Source organism: Hyaena hyaena, unplaced genomic scaffold (assembly GCF_003009895.1).
Source record: "Hyaena hyaena isolate Hyena2069 unplaced genomic scaffold, ASM300989v1 scaffold_288, whole genome shotgun sequence".
NCBI lineage: Eukaryota > Metazoa > Chordata > Mammalia > Carnivora > Hyaenidae > Hyaena > Hyaena hyaena.
Window position 1 is genome coordinate 770892 of NW_024080922.1, and position 17693 is coordinate 788584.

Here is a 17693-nt window from a genome sequence, read left to right on the forward strand (position 1 = left end):
CTACATCCCTGGTCCTTAGCAACCACTAATATACTGTCTGTCTCTATGGATTTGCCTGTTCTGGACATTTCACATACATGCAATCATACAATATGTGATCTTTTGTTACTGGCTTCTTTCACTTAGCATAACATTTTCAAAGGTTCCTCCATGTCTCAACATAGAGTGGTACTTTATTCTTCCATGACTGAATAATATTCTCTTGTTTATTTGTCCATTCATAAGTTAATGGATATCCAAATTGTTTCTCTCTCTCTCTCTCTTTTTTTTTTTTTTGGCTATTTATGAATAATACTACTGTGAATGTTTGTGTTCAAGTGGACATCTGCTTTCAGTTCTCCTGCATCTGTCCTGAGATCTGGAATTGCAAGTGACGGGGTTCAAAAGAAGTCTCTGCAAAGTATGCCACTTTAGTACGTGGATTATTTTGAGCTGAAAGCAATCAAGACTTAGCAGGCTCAAAACATTTTCTCCTCCCTAACTACTTTGAAGAATGTAAGTTGGGGGGTCTTTCCCAGAACGAGAGGTTTTATCAGAGATAAATTTTACCTGAGTGACCCATCAGTGTGGCAGGGCAAACATCTAATTATGAAAAATCTGCTCTTATCGCCCTGTGAACTGCCCTTCTCATTCTACCTTATTCCTTAGCTCAGTATAGCATATATACTTCATTTTTACCTTCCTGCCTTGGAATGCCCCATGCATGTGGTGTTCCTGTGCATTTGCAATTAAATGTGATTTTCTCCTGTTAATCTGTTTCATGCCAATTTAATTCTTATATCAGCCAGAAGAACCTTTAAGGGTGGATAAAAATTTCTCTTCCCAGCACTAGGTCATATGGGAGCCGTGTTTAACATTTTGGGGAGCTATCAAACTGTTTTCCACCGTGGCTGCGCCACTTTACATTCCCACCAGCAGTGTATGAAGGTGCCGGTTTCTTATCTTTTGTCAATGCTTCTTATTATCTGACTTTTTGATTCTAGCCAACTTAGGGGGTATGAGTGGTATCTCACTATGGTTTTTGATATGCATTTCCCTAATGGCTAATGATGTTGAGCACCTTTTCTTCTTTTTTAAATTTTTTTAATGTTTTATTTTATTTTCAGAGAGAGAGAGTGCAAGCAGGGGATGGGCAGAGAAAGAGGGGGACACAGAATCCGAAGCAGGCTACAGGCTCTGAGCTGTTAGCATAGAGCCCAATGTGGGGCTTGAACCCACAAACCATAAGATCGTGACCTGAGCCAAAGTCAGACACTCAACCGACTGCTGAGCTTAACCCCCTTTTCATGGGCTTATTGGCCATTTATATATATTCTTTGGAGAAGCCTTTATTCAAGTCCTTTGCTTATTTTTTTATTTGGGATATTTATATTTTTTATTATAGAGTAGGTTAAAGATATTTAACAAGAGTACTTTGTGAATGAAGTTATGTCATACTGTATAACATCAGGAGGCAGGTGATACCCGGTTATTTCTGTACTACCTGCTACTGTTAAGGAGATGACAGCCAGGTCATGTCTGTCAAGTCATGTTTTTTTCCCTTGTGAACAGTGAGAAAGTTATGGGGTGACACTTTGGTCTTGTCGAGGGGCCCCCATTTCCACCAACCTTTCAACTAATGCTTAGCACCCATTGATGATCATTGCCTGAATCAATTATTGAATTAAGGGTTGCCAAGACATATTTTAGTTTGTTCTGTTGTTTGCTTCTTTCTATACTTTATTATTTATCTATTTATGAAAAAAGTTTTCTAACGTTTATTCATTTTTGAGAGAGAGATGAGAAAGAGAAAGAGAAAGAGAGAATGAGTGGGGGAGGAGCAGAGAGAGAGGGAGACACAGAATCTGAAGCAGGCTCCAGGCTCTGAGCTCAACACAGGGCTCCAACTCCTAGACCACGAGATCATGACCTAAGCTGAAGTCGGATGGTTAAACAACTGAGCCACCCAGGTGCCCCCTTATTGATTGATTGATTGATTGATTGATTGATTGATTTTTAGAGTGAGAGAGAGAAAGAGAGCAGGGGAGAGTAGCAGGGGATGGGGGAGAGAGAGAAATCCTTAAGTAGGCTCTATATTTGGTACAGATACAGGGCTTGATGCCACAACCCTGAGATCATGACCTGAGCCAAAATCAAGAGTCAGACGCTCAACTGACTGAGCCACCCAGGCGCCCCTCTGTCATTCTTTGTACATTTACTAGCTGGCATACTTATGTAAAGAGGAGCTTTCCCTCATCAACTGGGGCTCATGGGTGAAAATGACATATGGTTCATTCTGGAAAGGAAGATGGATACTTAATTGTTTCTTTATAATTTCTAATGTTCAAATGAAGGGATTGGTGTTCAAATGAAGGGGCTGGCATAATCCAAATTAGGGGAGTTTCTGGGGCTTCAGAAACTTGGCACGGGGAAACTTGTGGTTATCAATCTGCAAGGTGTCAAAGAAGAGCTTGCTTCTCCCCAGCAACTGAGAGTGTAGACAAGCCCTTCTCCTTTCCCTGACCCGCTCCTGTTCGGGAATACTGACGCACACTTCTACCTCTTCTTTGATAGACACTACTAGAAGCGAACATTTAAAGACCCCGACCACTTTTAAATGTTGGAAGGTAATCTCGGGTAGAAATTTCCTGCAGAAGAGATGGGTAACCGATCCAAAGTCTCTCGTTAGATATTAACTGGATTAAATTGAAACCACTGACACAAGGTCCCTTGTTTTTATGTGCTAAGACTTTTATTTTTATTTCTAATTCAAGCCAGAGCCATTTCTCTGGCCCAGTGGGGTTAATGGAAAAGGTCTGCAATTTGGACTCAAGGGTTTTGTTCTGGCACTTCTAGTGTGTGATCTTAGGCAAGACCTAAAAACTGAAACTCGTTTTTTCTCACATGAAGAATGAAGATGATATTAATGCTTGCTTTACTGGATTTAATCAGATAACCGGAATAAAGATGCTTCGTAAACTGTAAAGTACCACATAAGTGGGTAAGGCCGTAAGTCCCTTATTGGCCCTCTACTTAGAATCAGTCAACCTCCCCCTTGATTAGATTATGGACTTGGTATTTCCTGGACTTCTTTACCAAGTTTCTCTTTCCTTAGGCCCTTTTAGTTTCTTAGCTTTTTCTAGCTATCCAGTCTTTATCCATGAAGCTCTCCCATGAAGCTTTGCAATTTCCACAACTGTGGCTCACAAGTCTTCTCAACTAGCCAGGAAATATAACAGAAAGAGCAGAGGTTATGGACACCAGCAAATGTGAGTTCACATCTTGGTTCCCTCATTTACTGGCTGTACGACATTAAGCTAAATTATGTCCCATTTCCTTGTCTTTTTTTTAATGTATGTGAAAAGAAGGAATGGTCATACTAAATTTTTAAAAACATGGGCAGCTGTAGTAAAGGACTTCAGACTTAGTAGACGCTGAGTTTGTTGCCTTTCCATTCTTTACCCCAAATAATTTTACCTTCAGTTCCCCCTTCCTCCCACCCATGGAGTTTGCTTTTGCAGCTGCATGCAATTTCATTGTCTTCTCAGTACAACGATTTGCATTAGGAAAACGACCACATTTGTTTCTCATTTGTGCCTACCTCCAGTATTCTTAACCACGTCTCTTTTGGAGAAGGCTTTCCCCCAGGATTGCAAGCTGCTTTCTGCCCTGAGGACCGCTCCTAGGCTCATTTATGCCTCAAAAGTTGGTTATTTCAGCTTCTTCCCTGTGTATTTGAATATAAGGAATTTAACGTGTAATTTATTGAGTGTCTGCATTCAGACTCTCTGTGGTGACTCATGCTGTCTGTCTTCAAAGACAACAAACATGAAACAGGATATGCGTTTTTAAATCAGGAATAACCCCCTTTATGGGTTAGTTGCTCAGTCTACCCTCTTCATAATGTCAGCTGAGTTGAAACAATTGCACGTTAAGTGGCTCCAGCTGTTAGCCATGTGGTGCTGGGCATTTCACCCTGGGGTGTTTTGTGATGTAAGCGACAGTGTTCTGAGCAGTGCAAATGGATGAAGAGCCTCTTGTTTGGTGTGTTCCTTGGAGCAAGTGAATAGACATATTCTTTATTTTTTAGATTTTTATTTATTTATTTTTTTATTATTATTATTATTTTTTTACAAATAGTTTATTTATTTATTTGTTTTTTAAAGTAAGCTCTACACCCAGTATGGGGATTGAACTCGCAATCCCGGGATCAAGAGTCACATACTCCACTGACAGAGCCAGCCTGACGGCCCTAGATATTTCCTTCCTTCCTTCCTTCCTTCCTTCCTTCCTTCCTTCCTTCCTTCCTTCCTTCCTTCCTTCCTCCCTCCCTCCCTTGCTGCCTTCCTCCCTCCCTCCCTCCACACACCCAGCATGGAGCCCGATTGCCCAGTTCAGGGCTTGAACTCAGGATCCTGAAATCAAGACCTGAGCATGAGATCAAAATCAAGAGTCACACACTTAACCAACTGAGCCACCCAGGCACTAGATACATTTTTTAAAAGGGAGCATTGGGGCGCCTGGATGGCTCAGTTGGTTAAGCGTCCGACTTTGGCTCAGGTCATGATCTCACGGTTCGTGGGTTTGAGCCCCGCGTCAGGATCTGTGCTGACAGCTCAGAGCCTGGAGCCTGTTTCAGATTCTGTATCTCCCTCTCTCTCTGACCCTCCCCTGTTCATGCTGTCTCTCTGTCTCTCAGAAATAAAAAAAAAAAAAAACATTAAAAAAAAGATAAAGGAGGCATTAAGTTGTGCTAGTAACACACTGAGCTGAAGTTTAATTTTGCTAAAGGAATTTCTTTTTCCCAGTGTGAACTGTTAAGTAAGATTTCAGGGCAATATTTACATTGGTCAATGTACTAGAAGTAGCTGGTTTCAATAAAGAAGTGGTATGGACAATAACATTATTATTTATTATCATTATTACTCTGTCAATAATTCAGACAGCGTTTCTCAGGAATACATTCAATCCTTTGTTTTGTGGTGTAATCTGTGGAGGCCACTTGTAGGCAGACAAGCTTGAGCACTGGAGTGCAGCAAGGGACACGCTGACCACGTTGGCTCTAACTGCCCAATGGGCTACTAGCAACTAGATACAGTTACCACAAAAGGGAAAATTCCATACATCCCCATACCCCCTCACCTTCCCTCCTTAAAAGCAGCCCCCTCCCAGTGCTTCCTTACAGACCTTCTCTCCTCTGCTGTCCCGTCCACCACACTCCCTTGTGCTGTATCAGTAAACTTCTGGCTCCTTTGTTCTGCCTCAGGGAGATTGTTTTACCTCTTGTGCCACTGGGTGGGCTTCCACCTGATCGTCACCCCGCATTTGGGGACCCCCGTCTGATCAAGAGACACCCCATTTGGACACCACATAATCTACAGCAAAGAATGTGCTGGTGCCATTGCGAGTCAGGGCACCTGTGTCGGGTTCCAAGGTACTGTGACCGTTGTTTGAAGATCAACGGAGGCATATTAAAAACTTTAAGAGTTTACTTGAACAAAAGTCCATTGGAATTGGATAGCATCCATACTAGCAGATAGAAATGAGCTGTGAGGAGTGTACAAAATGAAAGGCTTTCGTAGCCGGCAGGGAGCAGGAACAAGGAACTTCTAGGTGGAAAATGGATTGCTTATTGTATGGTCCGTTTCCTTTTATGGGATGGTACGGGTCTGTCGGCAGGCAGATGACCTAGCTAGTGCTGATCAGGCAATTCCTGATTGACTGGTTTCTGATTCCATTTTTGGGGGAGCCGAAACCGTAATTAAGTCTTGGTTTGGTGCTGTGCTTAGCATAAGTGACTCCACTGGGGCTTGTTGTCTTGTGAGGTTTTTTGTTTGGTTTGGTTTTTAACAATTCTTTTCTTTTTTAAAAAAGTTTATTCATCTATTTTGAAAGAGCATTCAACTGGGGGAGGGGCAGAGAGAGAGAGAAAGAGAGAGAGAATCCCAAGCAGGCTCTGTGCTGTCAGCATAGAGCCCGGATGTGAGGCTCAAAGCCATGAACCATGAGCTTATGACCTGAGCCGATCTCAAAAGCCAGATATGTAACTGACTGAGTCACCAAGGCGCCCCACCAGCAATTCTCTCCTTCTGATCAGGCTCTCAGCCTGAGACACGTGATCAAATTTTAAGACACTAGTGCTTCCCCCAGCTCTGGATTTCCTGCAAGGTTTATTGCCTCATCCTCTGGTGAAATATTCCCAGGTCAGTACGTCTTTTTGCTACATCTCTCTGGAGTGTTTGTAGGTCATGACTTTGGGCTCACATTCTTTAAGTCAGTTATTCTCTTTGTTTCTTCTCTGATAATTTAATCTTAGGAAGATCATCTGCTTGGTGGTTAGTGGCCGTAAACATGCATTTAAAGCTTTTGAGAAAACATGGTGTTTCAGGGAGACTACTATGATTATTGTGAAGAGGATAATTCCCTAGAGTCTAGAGTGTGCTTCGGAGCCATGGCGTCCAAGAAGCAAACCAGTCAGAATCAAATAAAGTCAATGAAAGACCTCATTGAAGGAGTCACATTCTTTTTTTTAATGTTTGTTTATTTTTGAGAGAGAGACAAAACACGAGCAGAGGAGGGGCAGAGAGAGAGACACACACAGAATCCAGAGCAGCTCCAGGCTCTAAGCTGTCAGCACAGAGCCCGACACAGGACTTGAATTCATGGACCGTGAGATTATGACCTGCATACGCTTCACCCACTGAGCCACCCAAGTGCCCTGCAGGAGTCACTTTCTTAAGCCAAGTGCAGCAAGTGGTGTTGGCCATAGCACACACACCTCCTTGCTCAGCTGAAAGATAATCGAGGGCTGTCCTATTACCGAGAACAATTTTGGAGAGGAAGACTAAGGATTTGTATTGGGCAGATACTGCTTTAGCAATAGTTTCAGAGGTAGGTGCCACGGTTAGGGAGCACTTTCCATGCATTCACAGAGAGAAAAAGCAAGTAGTGAAAAGGAAAAAGGGATAAAAGCCTCATAGTGGAGGTGAAGATCTTGATCTGTGACCTTGGGAGGGCCATCCCTCAAGGTGCAGTCTGCTCCTGACAAGGAGCCTCCCTTGTCAATAGTAGTTTTATATCTCCAGCTGGTGTGCAGTTGCAAGGGTATCGAGGAGCCCGTTTTATTTGGGAGATGTGGACCTGAGGTTCAAGTCCCTGAAGGTTCACTGTTCTCTGGGTGGTGAGGAGGACCTGGTATAGTCCCTTACAAGGAGGTTCAAGGGCAGTCTTTGTTCTTAGTGATTCCAAATCAGAGGGGTAGGAGAAAGTTGGAAATGTTAGTCTAGAGAGTTGTAGCCAGACATTTGCGGAAACTCAAAGAATTCATTTCAGGAAACTTGAAGAATCTGGTCCAATTTAGAGGTATATCACAAAACCTCAAACACAATGAACAGGAGTAGAATCTGATATCTACAAGGTTATAGGGCGCCAGGTGGCTCAGTCAGTTAAGCGTCCAACTTCGGTTCAGGTCATGATCTCAAGGTTCGTTGAGTTTGAGCCCTGCATCAGGCTCACTACTGTCAGTACAGAGCCTGCTTCAGATCCTATGTCTCCCTCTCTCTCTTTAAATAAAACTTTAAAAAATAATAAAATTATGATATCCACAAGGATGTGTTATCAGTGTCTACTGAATCACTCTTATTTCTATCAAAGATAATCATAGACTAATCTGTTTGCAAAATAAGTTGAAAAGTTAAATTTGACTAGACTATTTGCGTAAGTGCAGCAAGAAAAGCGATTGACTGGCGTGCCTGGGTGGCTCAGTCGTGAGCGTCCAACTTTGGCTCAGGTCATGATCTCACAGTCTGTGGGTTTGAGGCTTGCATCGGGCTTTATGCTGACAGCTCAGAGCCTAGAGCCTGCTTCGGATTCTGTGTCTCCTTCTCCCTCTCTCTCTCTCTCTGCTCCTCCCCTGTTTGCACGCATGCGTTCTCTCTCTCTCTCTCTCTCTCTTTCTCAAAAATAAACATAAAGAAAAAAAGAATAGTGGTTGACTGTATAGGCTCTACAAATCCGCACTGCTGGAACTTTTCATAAGGAATCTCAGATTGGACTTTTAAAAAGCCTCTACAGACTAAGAAGTCAAGCAAGCCAAAGACTCATCACCAGACTTCGTCTGAAATCCCTATAGATTTGGGTGAATTTCTCTCTCCAAGAGGCCCCCAAGATACCCTGAGGTTCCTATGGCTGCAGGAAGTGACTGTCCTTACTCACCTGGGTAGCCTGCCGGAAATCCTATAGTGAGACACCAGGCTGGCTTTTCCAAGGTGCTGTTATTGGCTCTGCAAAGCCAACTTTAGTTTCTCAAAGCTGTCTGGTCCCATCTGACACTGTGCACATTCTCAAATCTGACATACCAGTCAAAGCCTTGGTAATATAACCAGTGTTTCCAGTTGTGTCCAAGGGAGAACAGATTCTTAATAACTTATGCAAATCTCTATACTGATATGAAGGTAACAATACTAACTTCCCACATTCTGGAGGGATCAGGTACGGAGAAGAGGTAAATGTTTAAAGTCTTCTACGGGCACCTGGGTGGCCCAGTTGGTTGGGCATCCAACTTCGACCCAGATCGTAATCTCATGGTGTGTGAGTTCCAAGTTCCAAGCCCCATGTCAGGCTTCCTGCTGGCAGCGGAGCCGGCTTTGGATCTTCTGGTCTCCCTCCCTCTGCACCTCCCCCGACTGCATGTGCGCGGTCCGTGCTGGCTCTCTCCCTCTCATTCTCTCTCTCTCTCAAAAATAAAAGAACACTAAAAAATTATACTTACAAAGGCAAACTTTACAAAAGGAAAAAGTAAAAATCCTTTCCTTAAGGCTGGAAAAAAACCCAAAACATTAAGGAACAGCAAAGTGTCAAAGATAAATTTGTAAAAAAAAAAATAATAATAATCCTCATTAGTTCATTCAGTCCCATGGTATTAATTCTTGTTCTGCTTTCATCCAGTTTTTCCATGAGTTCTGGAAATTCGTACCCAGTGCAGTTGTATAATCTTCAAGTTCCTGGAAATGTGTACTCTTGACACCAGTCTTCCTGATGATGAAGCACTTTTGCAAAAGCGGCAGAGTAGAATAAACATCTGTACGTGACAGAGTCATAAAATGACCATGTTTCAGAATCTCATGGGAGTTATTTTAACAGAATTATAATTATAGTAGAATATTTGGTTGTTTCTGTGACTTACAACATTTTAAGACAATAGCTGGAATTGGGACTGATAACATCACACCAGGACATTTTTAGCAATTTCATACAATTTCTAGAGCACCTATATTAATAACATGCATTTGTACAATATAACCTAAGAAAGTTTAGCATCTGGGTGCCTGGGTGGCTCAGTCCATTGAGTTGAGCATTCAGCTCAGGTCATGATCTCCTGGTTTGTGGGTTTGAGCCCTGCTGTGCTGACATCTCAGAGCCTGGAGCCTGTTTCAGATTCTGTGTCTTCCTCTCTCTTTCTGCCCCTTCTCTGCTTCCCTCTCTCTCTCAAAAATAAACAAACATTTAAAAAATTTAAAAAATAAAACCCTTATTATTTCTAGTAGTTTTAATTACATATATTAATTAGAGTTCTTAAGTATTAGAATCCTTATTCCTGGTGAAAGCTAAGAAGTAAGCGATTGTGGACTGACAAATTTATGAATACATTTTACAATTTCTAGAAGGATATTCTTCCTAATTATAAACTTTCCAGTGTGGCACAGAACACATTTACTAATAGAGCCAAATACCTTGAGTTCCTCTAGAAAAGAAAGCCAAGGGAAGATAAATAAGTCTGTGGTCAGTAATTACTGTTTCAGTATTTTATCTTACTTGGAAATGATCTAGATAGTCCCTGAATATCCATCATTTAACTTATCTCAGTATAACTTTAAGGTTTCAAGTTATGAAAAAGATTTTGGAAGCTATTTTTATGTGGACATAATCGTAAAGCATCATTATTGTTGAAAAGTTCATTTATAAACTTTTACTTGCATGTATTTAACTCACTTGTTCTAAACAATTATGTTTAGATAAACCAGGGAAATTTCAGAAGACATCAAGCAGCCTAACCGTTATCTAAAGTTATTTTTTCTTATTGAAAAATTCTGTAACAGAGATATCAGGAGCTTATCGGACTTTTAGTAAACCTGTGTGCCATAAAAGTATTACATATTTAATGCTGATAACTCTAACTCTAAAGACAAGCCTGTTTTAATTAAACCAACAAACTTAAACTAGCTTTTATGTACCAAATATTATCCTAGATCCCATGAACTTGAAAAACCTTGGAGTTAGTTTCATATTTCTGAGCGTATACTTGATTTTATAGAATGCGTTTTTGTCGTTAAGCCAATTAAAGAGAACTCTTTCCAACTTCATTTTGGCATTACCGCCTAGGGGTAGAAGAAAATATCACCCATTTATAATATACATACATAAACGTGTAGATGGATGCAAACAGAGATCTTCTGGCTTTTATTTTAAAATTTTCGCCGTGAGACAGGCAAAACTCACTAGTTTATAGAAGAACAATTGGATCCAAATTTTCTTTCTGGTGGATGGAAAGTTTATCTGCTCAGACGGCAGGTGGTTAAAGCCTTTTAGTAATATTTGTGGAAGACACTTGAGTTTTGTATTTGTCCTTGGCAAGTAATCTTACAGAGGCTGTGGACTACATTTGAGCCAAGGAAGCTTAACTGTTTATGTTTTAAGAAGCCTCCTCCTCTCCCCTCCCCTTTTTTTTCTTTCTGTCTCAGGTGTTTGTGAGCCATGTTTTACTTACCTCCTGGGGTATTTACATTTCAAAGAAACTTGGTAACATTTACATCTTCAAGGGACCTTGGAAAAAAGCGTTTTCTTTGAGGAGTTTTAGGGTATATTTGCCTATTATCAGAAGTCTAGGGTAATTAATACTTAAATTGTTCCTTCATTTTCTGAAATGCAGGAAAAGTTCTGATTCCAAGTTCTGATCTCCTACACATCTGTAGCTATTCTGAGATGAATAGGGGAGTTTAAGGGAATGGTAGAGATAGGTAGACTTTGAATTGTTTCCAGAGCCGCAATTCTGGTTTTGCAAAGATTTGTTAGATAATGACAGTTGCTCTTAATTCTGAAAACTGGCTTGTAGCCTTCAAGGTTTCAAGGGGCAGAACTGCCCATCTAACTACACTAGCTTCGATTTGCTTCCTTGTATCAGGGAGAAAGATCTTCAACCAAGATGAAAATCAGAAGATTCTTGTGTTCTAGATTTTGAGCTGTTGGTCTTTGGACTAGTTTAGTAAATCCTTCCACAAAAGACTTCGTAATGTTTTTCTTTCCCTCAGGGTTACATAGTTTCATTTTAGCTTAGGTGAGAAGGCCTAAAAAGCGTTCCTCTTCATCTCTGAAGATCAACCTCCATGTTGGCCAACTTCTGACCATAGAGCTTCTTAAGAAAATCCTTTCAAATATCTTGTCAGGTTTCAACAGGCATAAACAGTAAATATTCCCGGCAGTAATGAGCAGCCTCTTGGATACAAGAGGCATCCCCAAAAAGGGTGTGGAGAATACTGCCTGGCCCAAAGTTAACCAAAAGAATGAAAGACTTAAGAGAGTTCTCCTGAGAGCTGGCAGTAGTTGATAGGACCGTGGCCGCATATGGAGTGTAGCGCACATCTCTGGCCACATTTGGGGGCCTCCCAACCCTATCCAAAGCAAGATAAATAAGGCAGTAGCTGTCCTGGGGAGAGAAAGGATCAACAACTGATGGGTACCCAACAGTAAATTCACGAGAGTCACAATTCAAAGGCCTGATTGTTTGTTACAAATGTCTTTTTGCCTGCCAATCTGAACTTGGAAAGGAAGGGACAACATGAAATTTTACCTTCCTCTCTCCACCAGGCTCTACAGATAGAGATCTGGGAGAGCTGACTTTGGCGAGAATTCTCAACGTTTTCTGGCTTTTGCTAGTTTTCCCAGGATCCCATCTGTGGGCTCTGGAGCGAGTGGGGTGTCCCAGCAGGTCATATCCTGGTCACTGGAAACTGTAGAGCAGGAAAAATCATTTTCCCTCCCCCTTTTATGGTCAATGGTTGGCTGAGACCCCTTTTTCTCTGGGATACCTCATAAATGGACAAGCTTATCTAGGTTAAAAGTTCTCCACTATGGGCCACTGTATTTCAAGATTGTCTTTGGTAAGGTCAACCTGTTTGTTCCTCCTTAAAACAACATTTTATTCACCCAAGGCCTCATGCTGGACCCAGGCCAGTTTAGATTGGATCCAGTCCGACCCTGAACTCAGATCTGGCAGATATGTTTCTTAGGACTTCTTAAATCTACAGGTTCCCCTCACTGCCTTTTTTCTTGAAATGTGTTTAGTAAAGCAATGGGCATTTGCCCTTCATAGTGTCCCATATTCTGGATTTTTCTGATTGTGTCCCTACAGTCTCATTGAACACATTCTTCCAGCCCCTGTATTTCCTATAAACTGATAGTTAGACCTGGAGATGTGCTTAGATTCAAGTTATCAGTTCATATTTAATGCAGACTCTTTTTTTTTTTTTAAGAAATCTCACTCCATCTTGGTTTTTTTTTTTGTTTGTTTTTTTTTAAGCTTAGTTATTTATTTTGAGAGAGGGAGAGAGAGAATCCCAAGCAGGCTCCACACTGTCAGTGCAGAGCCTGATATGGGGCTCGAACTGACAAATGAGCTCATGACCTGAGCCGAAATCCAGAGCTGGACGCTTAACCAACTGAGCCACCCAGGCATCTTTGTTTTATCTTTGTTTTATTTTTAAAAATAAATTTTTAAAAAATGTTTATTTTTGAGAGAGAGACAGAGTGTGAGTGGGGAAGGGCAGAGAAGCAGGCTCCAGGCTCTGAGCTTTCAGCACACAGCCAACTATGAGATCATGACCTGAGCCAAAGTCAGATGCTTAACTAACTGAGCCCCCCAGGTGCCCCCAGACTTTTTGTTTTAATCATTGGTGCAGTGGCAAGGACCACCGTGACACAACCACCATGACACATTACACTGCGATCCTTCTTGCGCTCACAAACGGAGCTCACACGCCTCTGGGCATTATTTCTGGAACACCTTGGTATTCAGGCCTTCTTCTGTATGAATCTCCCCACCCCATTTTCTGGAGGAAGTCAGGAAGGGAGGGGAATAACACATGCCAGGTGGTGTATGAGCTTTGCAGCTACGGTAGTAACCAAGGTGGACACGGTCCCATCTTTTGTAGGGACATATTGCCTCATGGGGAAAGCAGCGAGGGCCAGCAGATGAGTAAATAATGTCATACACATCGTTTTCCACACTTGGAAGGAAATGAACAGGAAGTGGGAACAGAAATGCGGGGCCAGGGAGTGAGGGAAGAGAGGAAGGAACAGGAGGAGACCATAGTGGGTAGATGGAGAAGCCTCTTTTAGAGGCTGTACCTCACTGAGCTCTGGAGGGTGACAGTGAGCCAGTCATGTGACTGTTTGGGGCCAGGGAGAGGGTGCTGGTGGTGGCAGGGATGGAGAGCATGCCAGGGACCTTGAAGATGGGACACAGGGGACATGGGTGAGAAACAGGAGAGAATCATGGCCAGCTCTCCAGTTGCCTGGCTTAGACAATGGGGTGAATGGCATGAATCTCTGTGTCCCCGCTCTGTTTCCTTTGGAGATTGTAGTGCCCGTGTCCATCCTCCTGACCTCCTAAGTACCTTCTAGCCCCTTCCCTTTGTGCTCCCTGTGCTTCTATTGCTTGCTCAACTTTAAGAAGGGGAAAAAGAACAAGACAATGGGAGCATCACACACTTGACAGATTTGTGCAGTGAGACTGGCATCCAAATGTAAGAGAATATTGTTGAAGTCAGCCATTAATTGGTGGTCTTAAACAGGAAAAGAAACATTTACTGGGGAGTTTTTTCTTTTTAAAGCTTATTTTTATTAAGTTTATTTATTTACTTAGAGAGAGAGAGAGGAGAAAGAGAGAATCCCAAGCAGGCTCCACAGAGCCACATGAAGGGCTCGAACTCACAAAGCTTGAGATCGTGACCTGAGTCGAAACCACAAGTCAGAAAGCTTCACCGACTGAGCCACCCAGGCACCCCCGGGGAGAAGTTTAAAGCTAAGAGTCAGATGATACTTCTGGATGTTCTGTTTATAACATTTATACTCTGACGTCATCCTCCTTCGTTATCACCAAAAATTGAGCCAAATGTACCATAAAAAATGGCTGAAAAATACTTGTCCAGGATGAATACTAAAAAGGGTTATATGGTCTGTGTCCAGAGCATTTGCAGTGCTTCTCGATACTCGTCTAAAAATTCGATTCCCAAAGCATTCCTTTTGGTAATAGAAACAGCCCCGTGCCCAGATTCTAAACAAGAAAAGACACCGGGAATATTTTCCAAATTGTGGGACTGAAATGTCACCGGAAAACAGCTTTTTGAAACTTAAGTTGTGTGCATGTGGCCTCCCTGTGATCGCTTCCCACTAGCGGCTGGTAACTGGCAGCCTCTGGAGGCTTTGGGAAAGCGAGCTCTTTCCCACGCCCCCACATGCCAGCCCCGCTGAGATGTCCGTGCAGGGAGAGGTGCACATGGGCTGGGGGGGCGAGAGGGTGAGGAACCAGGGCTTCTTCCCCGCGCCCCTTCCCCGCAGCCTGCCAGCATGCCCAGAAAACCATTGCCATGCCAGACGGCACTGGGAATCGTGTCCTAACAGTTAACGGCCCGTGAAGCCTGGTGTAAAGGAAGGGCTTTGCAAAGTCCACGCACACTCCCAGAACTCTTGCGACTTTCTCTTCTGGGGCCCAGATCTGCTCCACCCCTTTGAACCTTTTCACCCAGTTCTCGGCCTGTTGCAGGGTCTGGTCTGAAGTGCTCTTCTTAGTATCTACCCCGCCCCCTCCTCTAGTAATGAGGTCTGTAGCGAGTGGAGGAGAAGGCTGGGGGTGGGGGGATAAGTGACTTGGAAAACCCAAACCCCCTTCCCCCCAAAAGCCTTCTGATCAACTCCTTAACAATAAAGAGCCCCTTGTTTGCATTCATGTTCTTCTAATTCACAGCCTCTTAAAGTACAGACTGAGGTGCAATTTGCAAAGTCTCTTCCATTTGCTTAGGGCATTTTTTTAAAGTTTATTTATTTTTGAGAGAGAGAGAGAGAGAGAGAGAGAGAGAGCAAGCACAGGCAGGAGAAGGGCAGAGAGAGGGAGGCAGAGAATCCCAAGCAGGCTCTGCACTGTCAGCACAGAGCCTGATGCAGAGCTCAAACTCACAAACGGCGAGATCATGACCTGAGCCGAAATCAAGGGTCAGACCCTTAACCGACTGAGCCACCCAGGCACCACGAGGGCATTTTTATTCACAAATTCTTGGGGTAAAAAGAGCACCGGAGTGGTGTTCTGTGTTGTCACAGGATTGTGCACTAACAAGAAAGAGTGAGGGGGTCAAAGCCTCATGCTTAGCCTGGCTTTGCAGGAGATGCAAGCACCCCCACCAAGTGCCTTCAATCAAGGGGCTCCCTTTTTTCCTAAGGAGTGTGGGTTTAGCTGGATAAGAACACTAAGCTCTTTCTATAGGGAGTTAAAACTCATTTCAAGAAGGCTGTACACAGTGATTAAAGAGGGCCAACTTTGGAGTCTGGCTCCCTGGGTTCGAATCCCAGTGCTGATGCTTGTTGGGACCTTTGGACAAATTGATTTAACTTACCTCATTTTCTCCATCAGAAAAATGTGGATAATAATAGTAGCTAGTCTTATGGAGTTCTGCTGAGGATTAAAGGTTAATAAGATGTCTGGAACATGGAGGCACCTGGGTGGCTCAGTTGGTTAAGGGTCTGACTGTTGCTTTCAGCTCAGGTCATGATCTCACCTCTCATGAGTTTGAGCCCTGTGTCGGGCTCTGCACTGATAGTGAGGAGCTTCTTGGGATTCTCGGTTTCTCTTGCTTTCTGCCTCTCCCCCACTCATGCTTCTTCATCTCTCTCAAAATAAATAAATAAACTTAAAAAAAAAAAGGATGCCTGGAACATGGTAAACATTCAGTAAGTGTTAGCTACTATTCTGACATTAAACTAGACATAATAATTAATGATACCGTAATGAGCCATTTAAATGTACTTCTTTCTTTAAAAATTTTTTAAAGTTTATTTATTTACTTTAAGAGAAAGCAAGGGAGGGGCAGAGAGAGGGAGAGACAGAATCCCAAACAGGCTCTGCTCCCTCAGCGCACAGCCTGATGCGGGGCTCAAACTCACCAACTGTGAGATCATGATTTGAGCTGAAACCGGGGTCAGATGCTCAACTGACTGTGCCACCCAGGCACTCCTAATACTTTTTTTTTTTTTTTTAAAGATCTACGCTTCCAATGTATTTTATTTATTTATTATTTTTTTAAGTAAGCTTGACACCCAAAGAGGGGCTTGAACACATGACCCCAGATCAAGAGTCCCATGTTCTACTGACTGAGCCAGCCAGGTGCCCCCAAAGTTACTCCTCATCTCATTACATATTGTATCATCGTCTGTGTCAGTCCTTCCCCATACCCTTCAGGATCGTGGGATCTTGAAAGGCAGAGACTGGGTGCTACCCATTTTGGGACCCCCAGCACTCTGGCCCAGCCCTGGTATGTTCTGATGGGTCAATTCGCTGGGGATCATAATGAAGGCTTTCATAATGGTTTATGTGTGAGCGGTGCTTTGCGAAGTACAAAGCACGCATACACGGAAAGCCCAAGATTTAAAGTTCAGGACATGTGTCCAAGGTAGGGTGACTGGTCCATGCCAGAGTCAGGTCCTGTGATTCTCACCCCATGCACCTCCCACCGGGCCATCCTGTGAGGAGGGCCGTCCTGAGTTTTCCCATCCAGGATCTTGCCCTTCTCCGGTTCCATTGCATTTGGCAGACGGGGGTACCTGTGGCAGTGTTCTGTGAGTGGCAGCTCAGAGTCCCTGAGGAAGACATTTTTTCTGCATGCCTCTTAACTGTGCTTGGTTTTGGACAGGTCACCACAAATGGCATTATTGCCATGAGTGAACCCCCGGCCAAAGAATCCTCCCCCGGGCTCTTCCCACCAACTTTCGGCGTAGTTGCTCCTTTCCTGGCGGACTTGGACACGACAGATGGCTTCGGGAAGGTTTACTACCGGGAAGACCTCTCCCCCTCTGTCACTCAGCTGGCAGGAGAGTGTGTCCAGAGAGGGTTTCCAGAAATCTCTTTCCAGCCCAGTAGTGCAGTGGTCGTCACTTGGGAATCCGTGGCTCCATACCAAGGGCCCGGCAAGGACCCCACCCAGGAGGGCAAGGTAAGTGCTCACCCCGAGACAAGTGCAAATAGTCCACAGGTTAGCTGCACACTTTGGTCTTCCTCGAAGGAAGGAAGATACTTGAGTAAGTCGAGAAGCCACATCTAGATCTGAAGTCACTTTTTAGGACATGCCTCTGCTTCTCTTTAGAAAAGTAATTTCCCTCCATCGTTATTTAATGTTTACGGTATTACGGAGGAGAGAGAAACTTGAAAGGTCCCCATCCACTCCATTCAAACATGTGACGTTCTAGGTGGGTAGTTCCCAAGGCGAGTACCACAGAGCACCAGTTCTGCAAGAGAGTCTTCGAGAATAAGGCCTCCCCTGGCCAAGTAGGTTTGGAAATGTGGAACTTTCTCTCTCTCCTGGTAACTTACTCTGAAAAGTCCTACAATAAAGACGCCTGCGTAATTTTTTTCAGGTTTATTTATTTTGAATGAGAGAGAGAGAAAGAGACAG

At 43.3% G+C, this 17693-nt stretch overlaps 1 protein-coding gene across 2 annotated transcripts in view; it reads left to right on the top strand.

Annotated features, from left to right (window-relative positions):
- The window catches only part of NID1 (nidogen 1), an 88684-nt gene that overhangs the window by 14915 nt on the left and 56076 nt on the right, over window positions 1-17693 (top strand). For both annotated transcript variants that reach the window (XM_039247164.1, XM_039247165.1), the window contains exon 2: window positions 16935-17234. In XM_039247164.1, the coding sequence (XP_039103095.1) occupies window positions 16935-17234 (300 nt within the window). The remainder of the gene's footprint in view (window positions 1-16934; window positions 17235-17693) is intronic.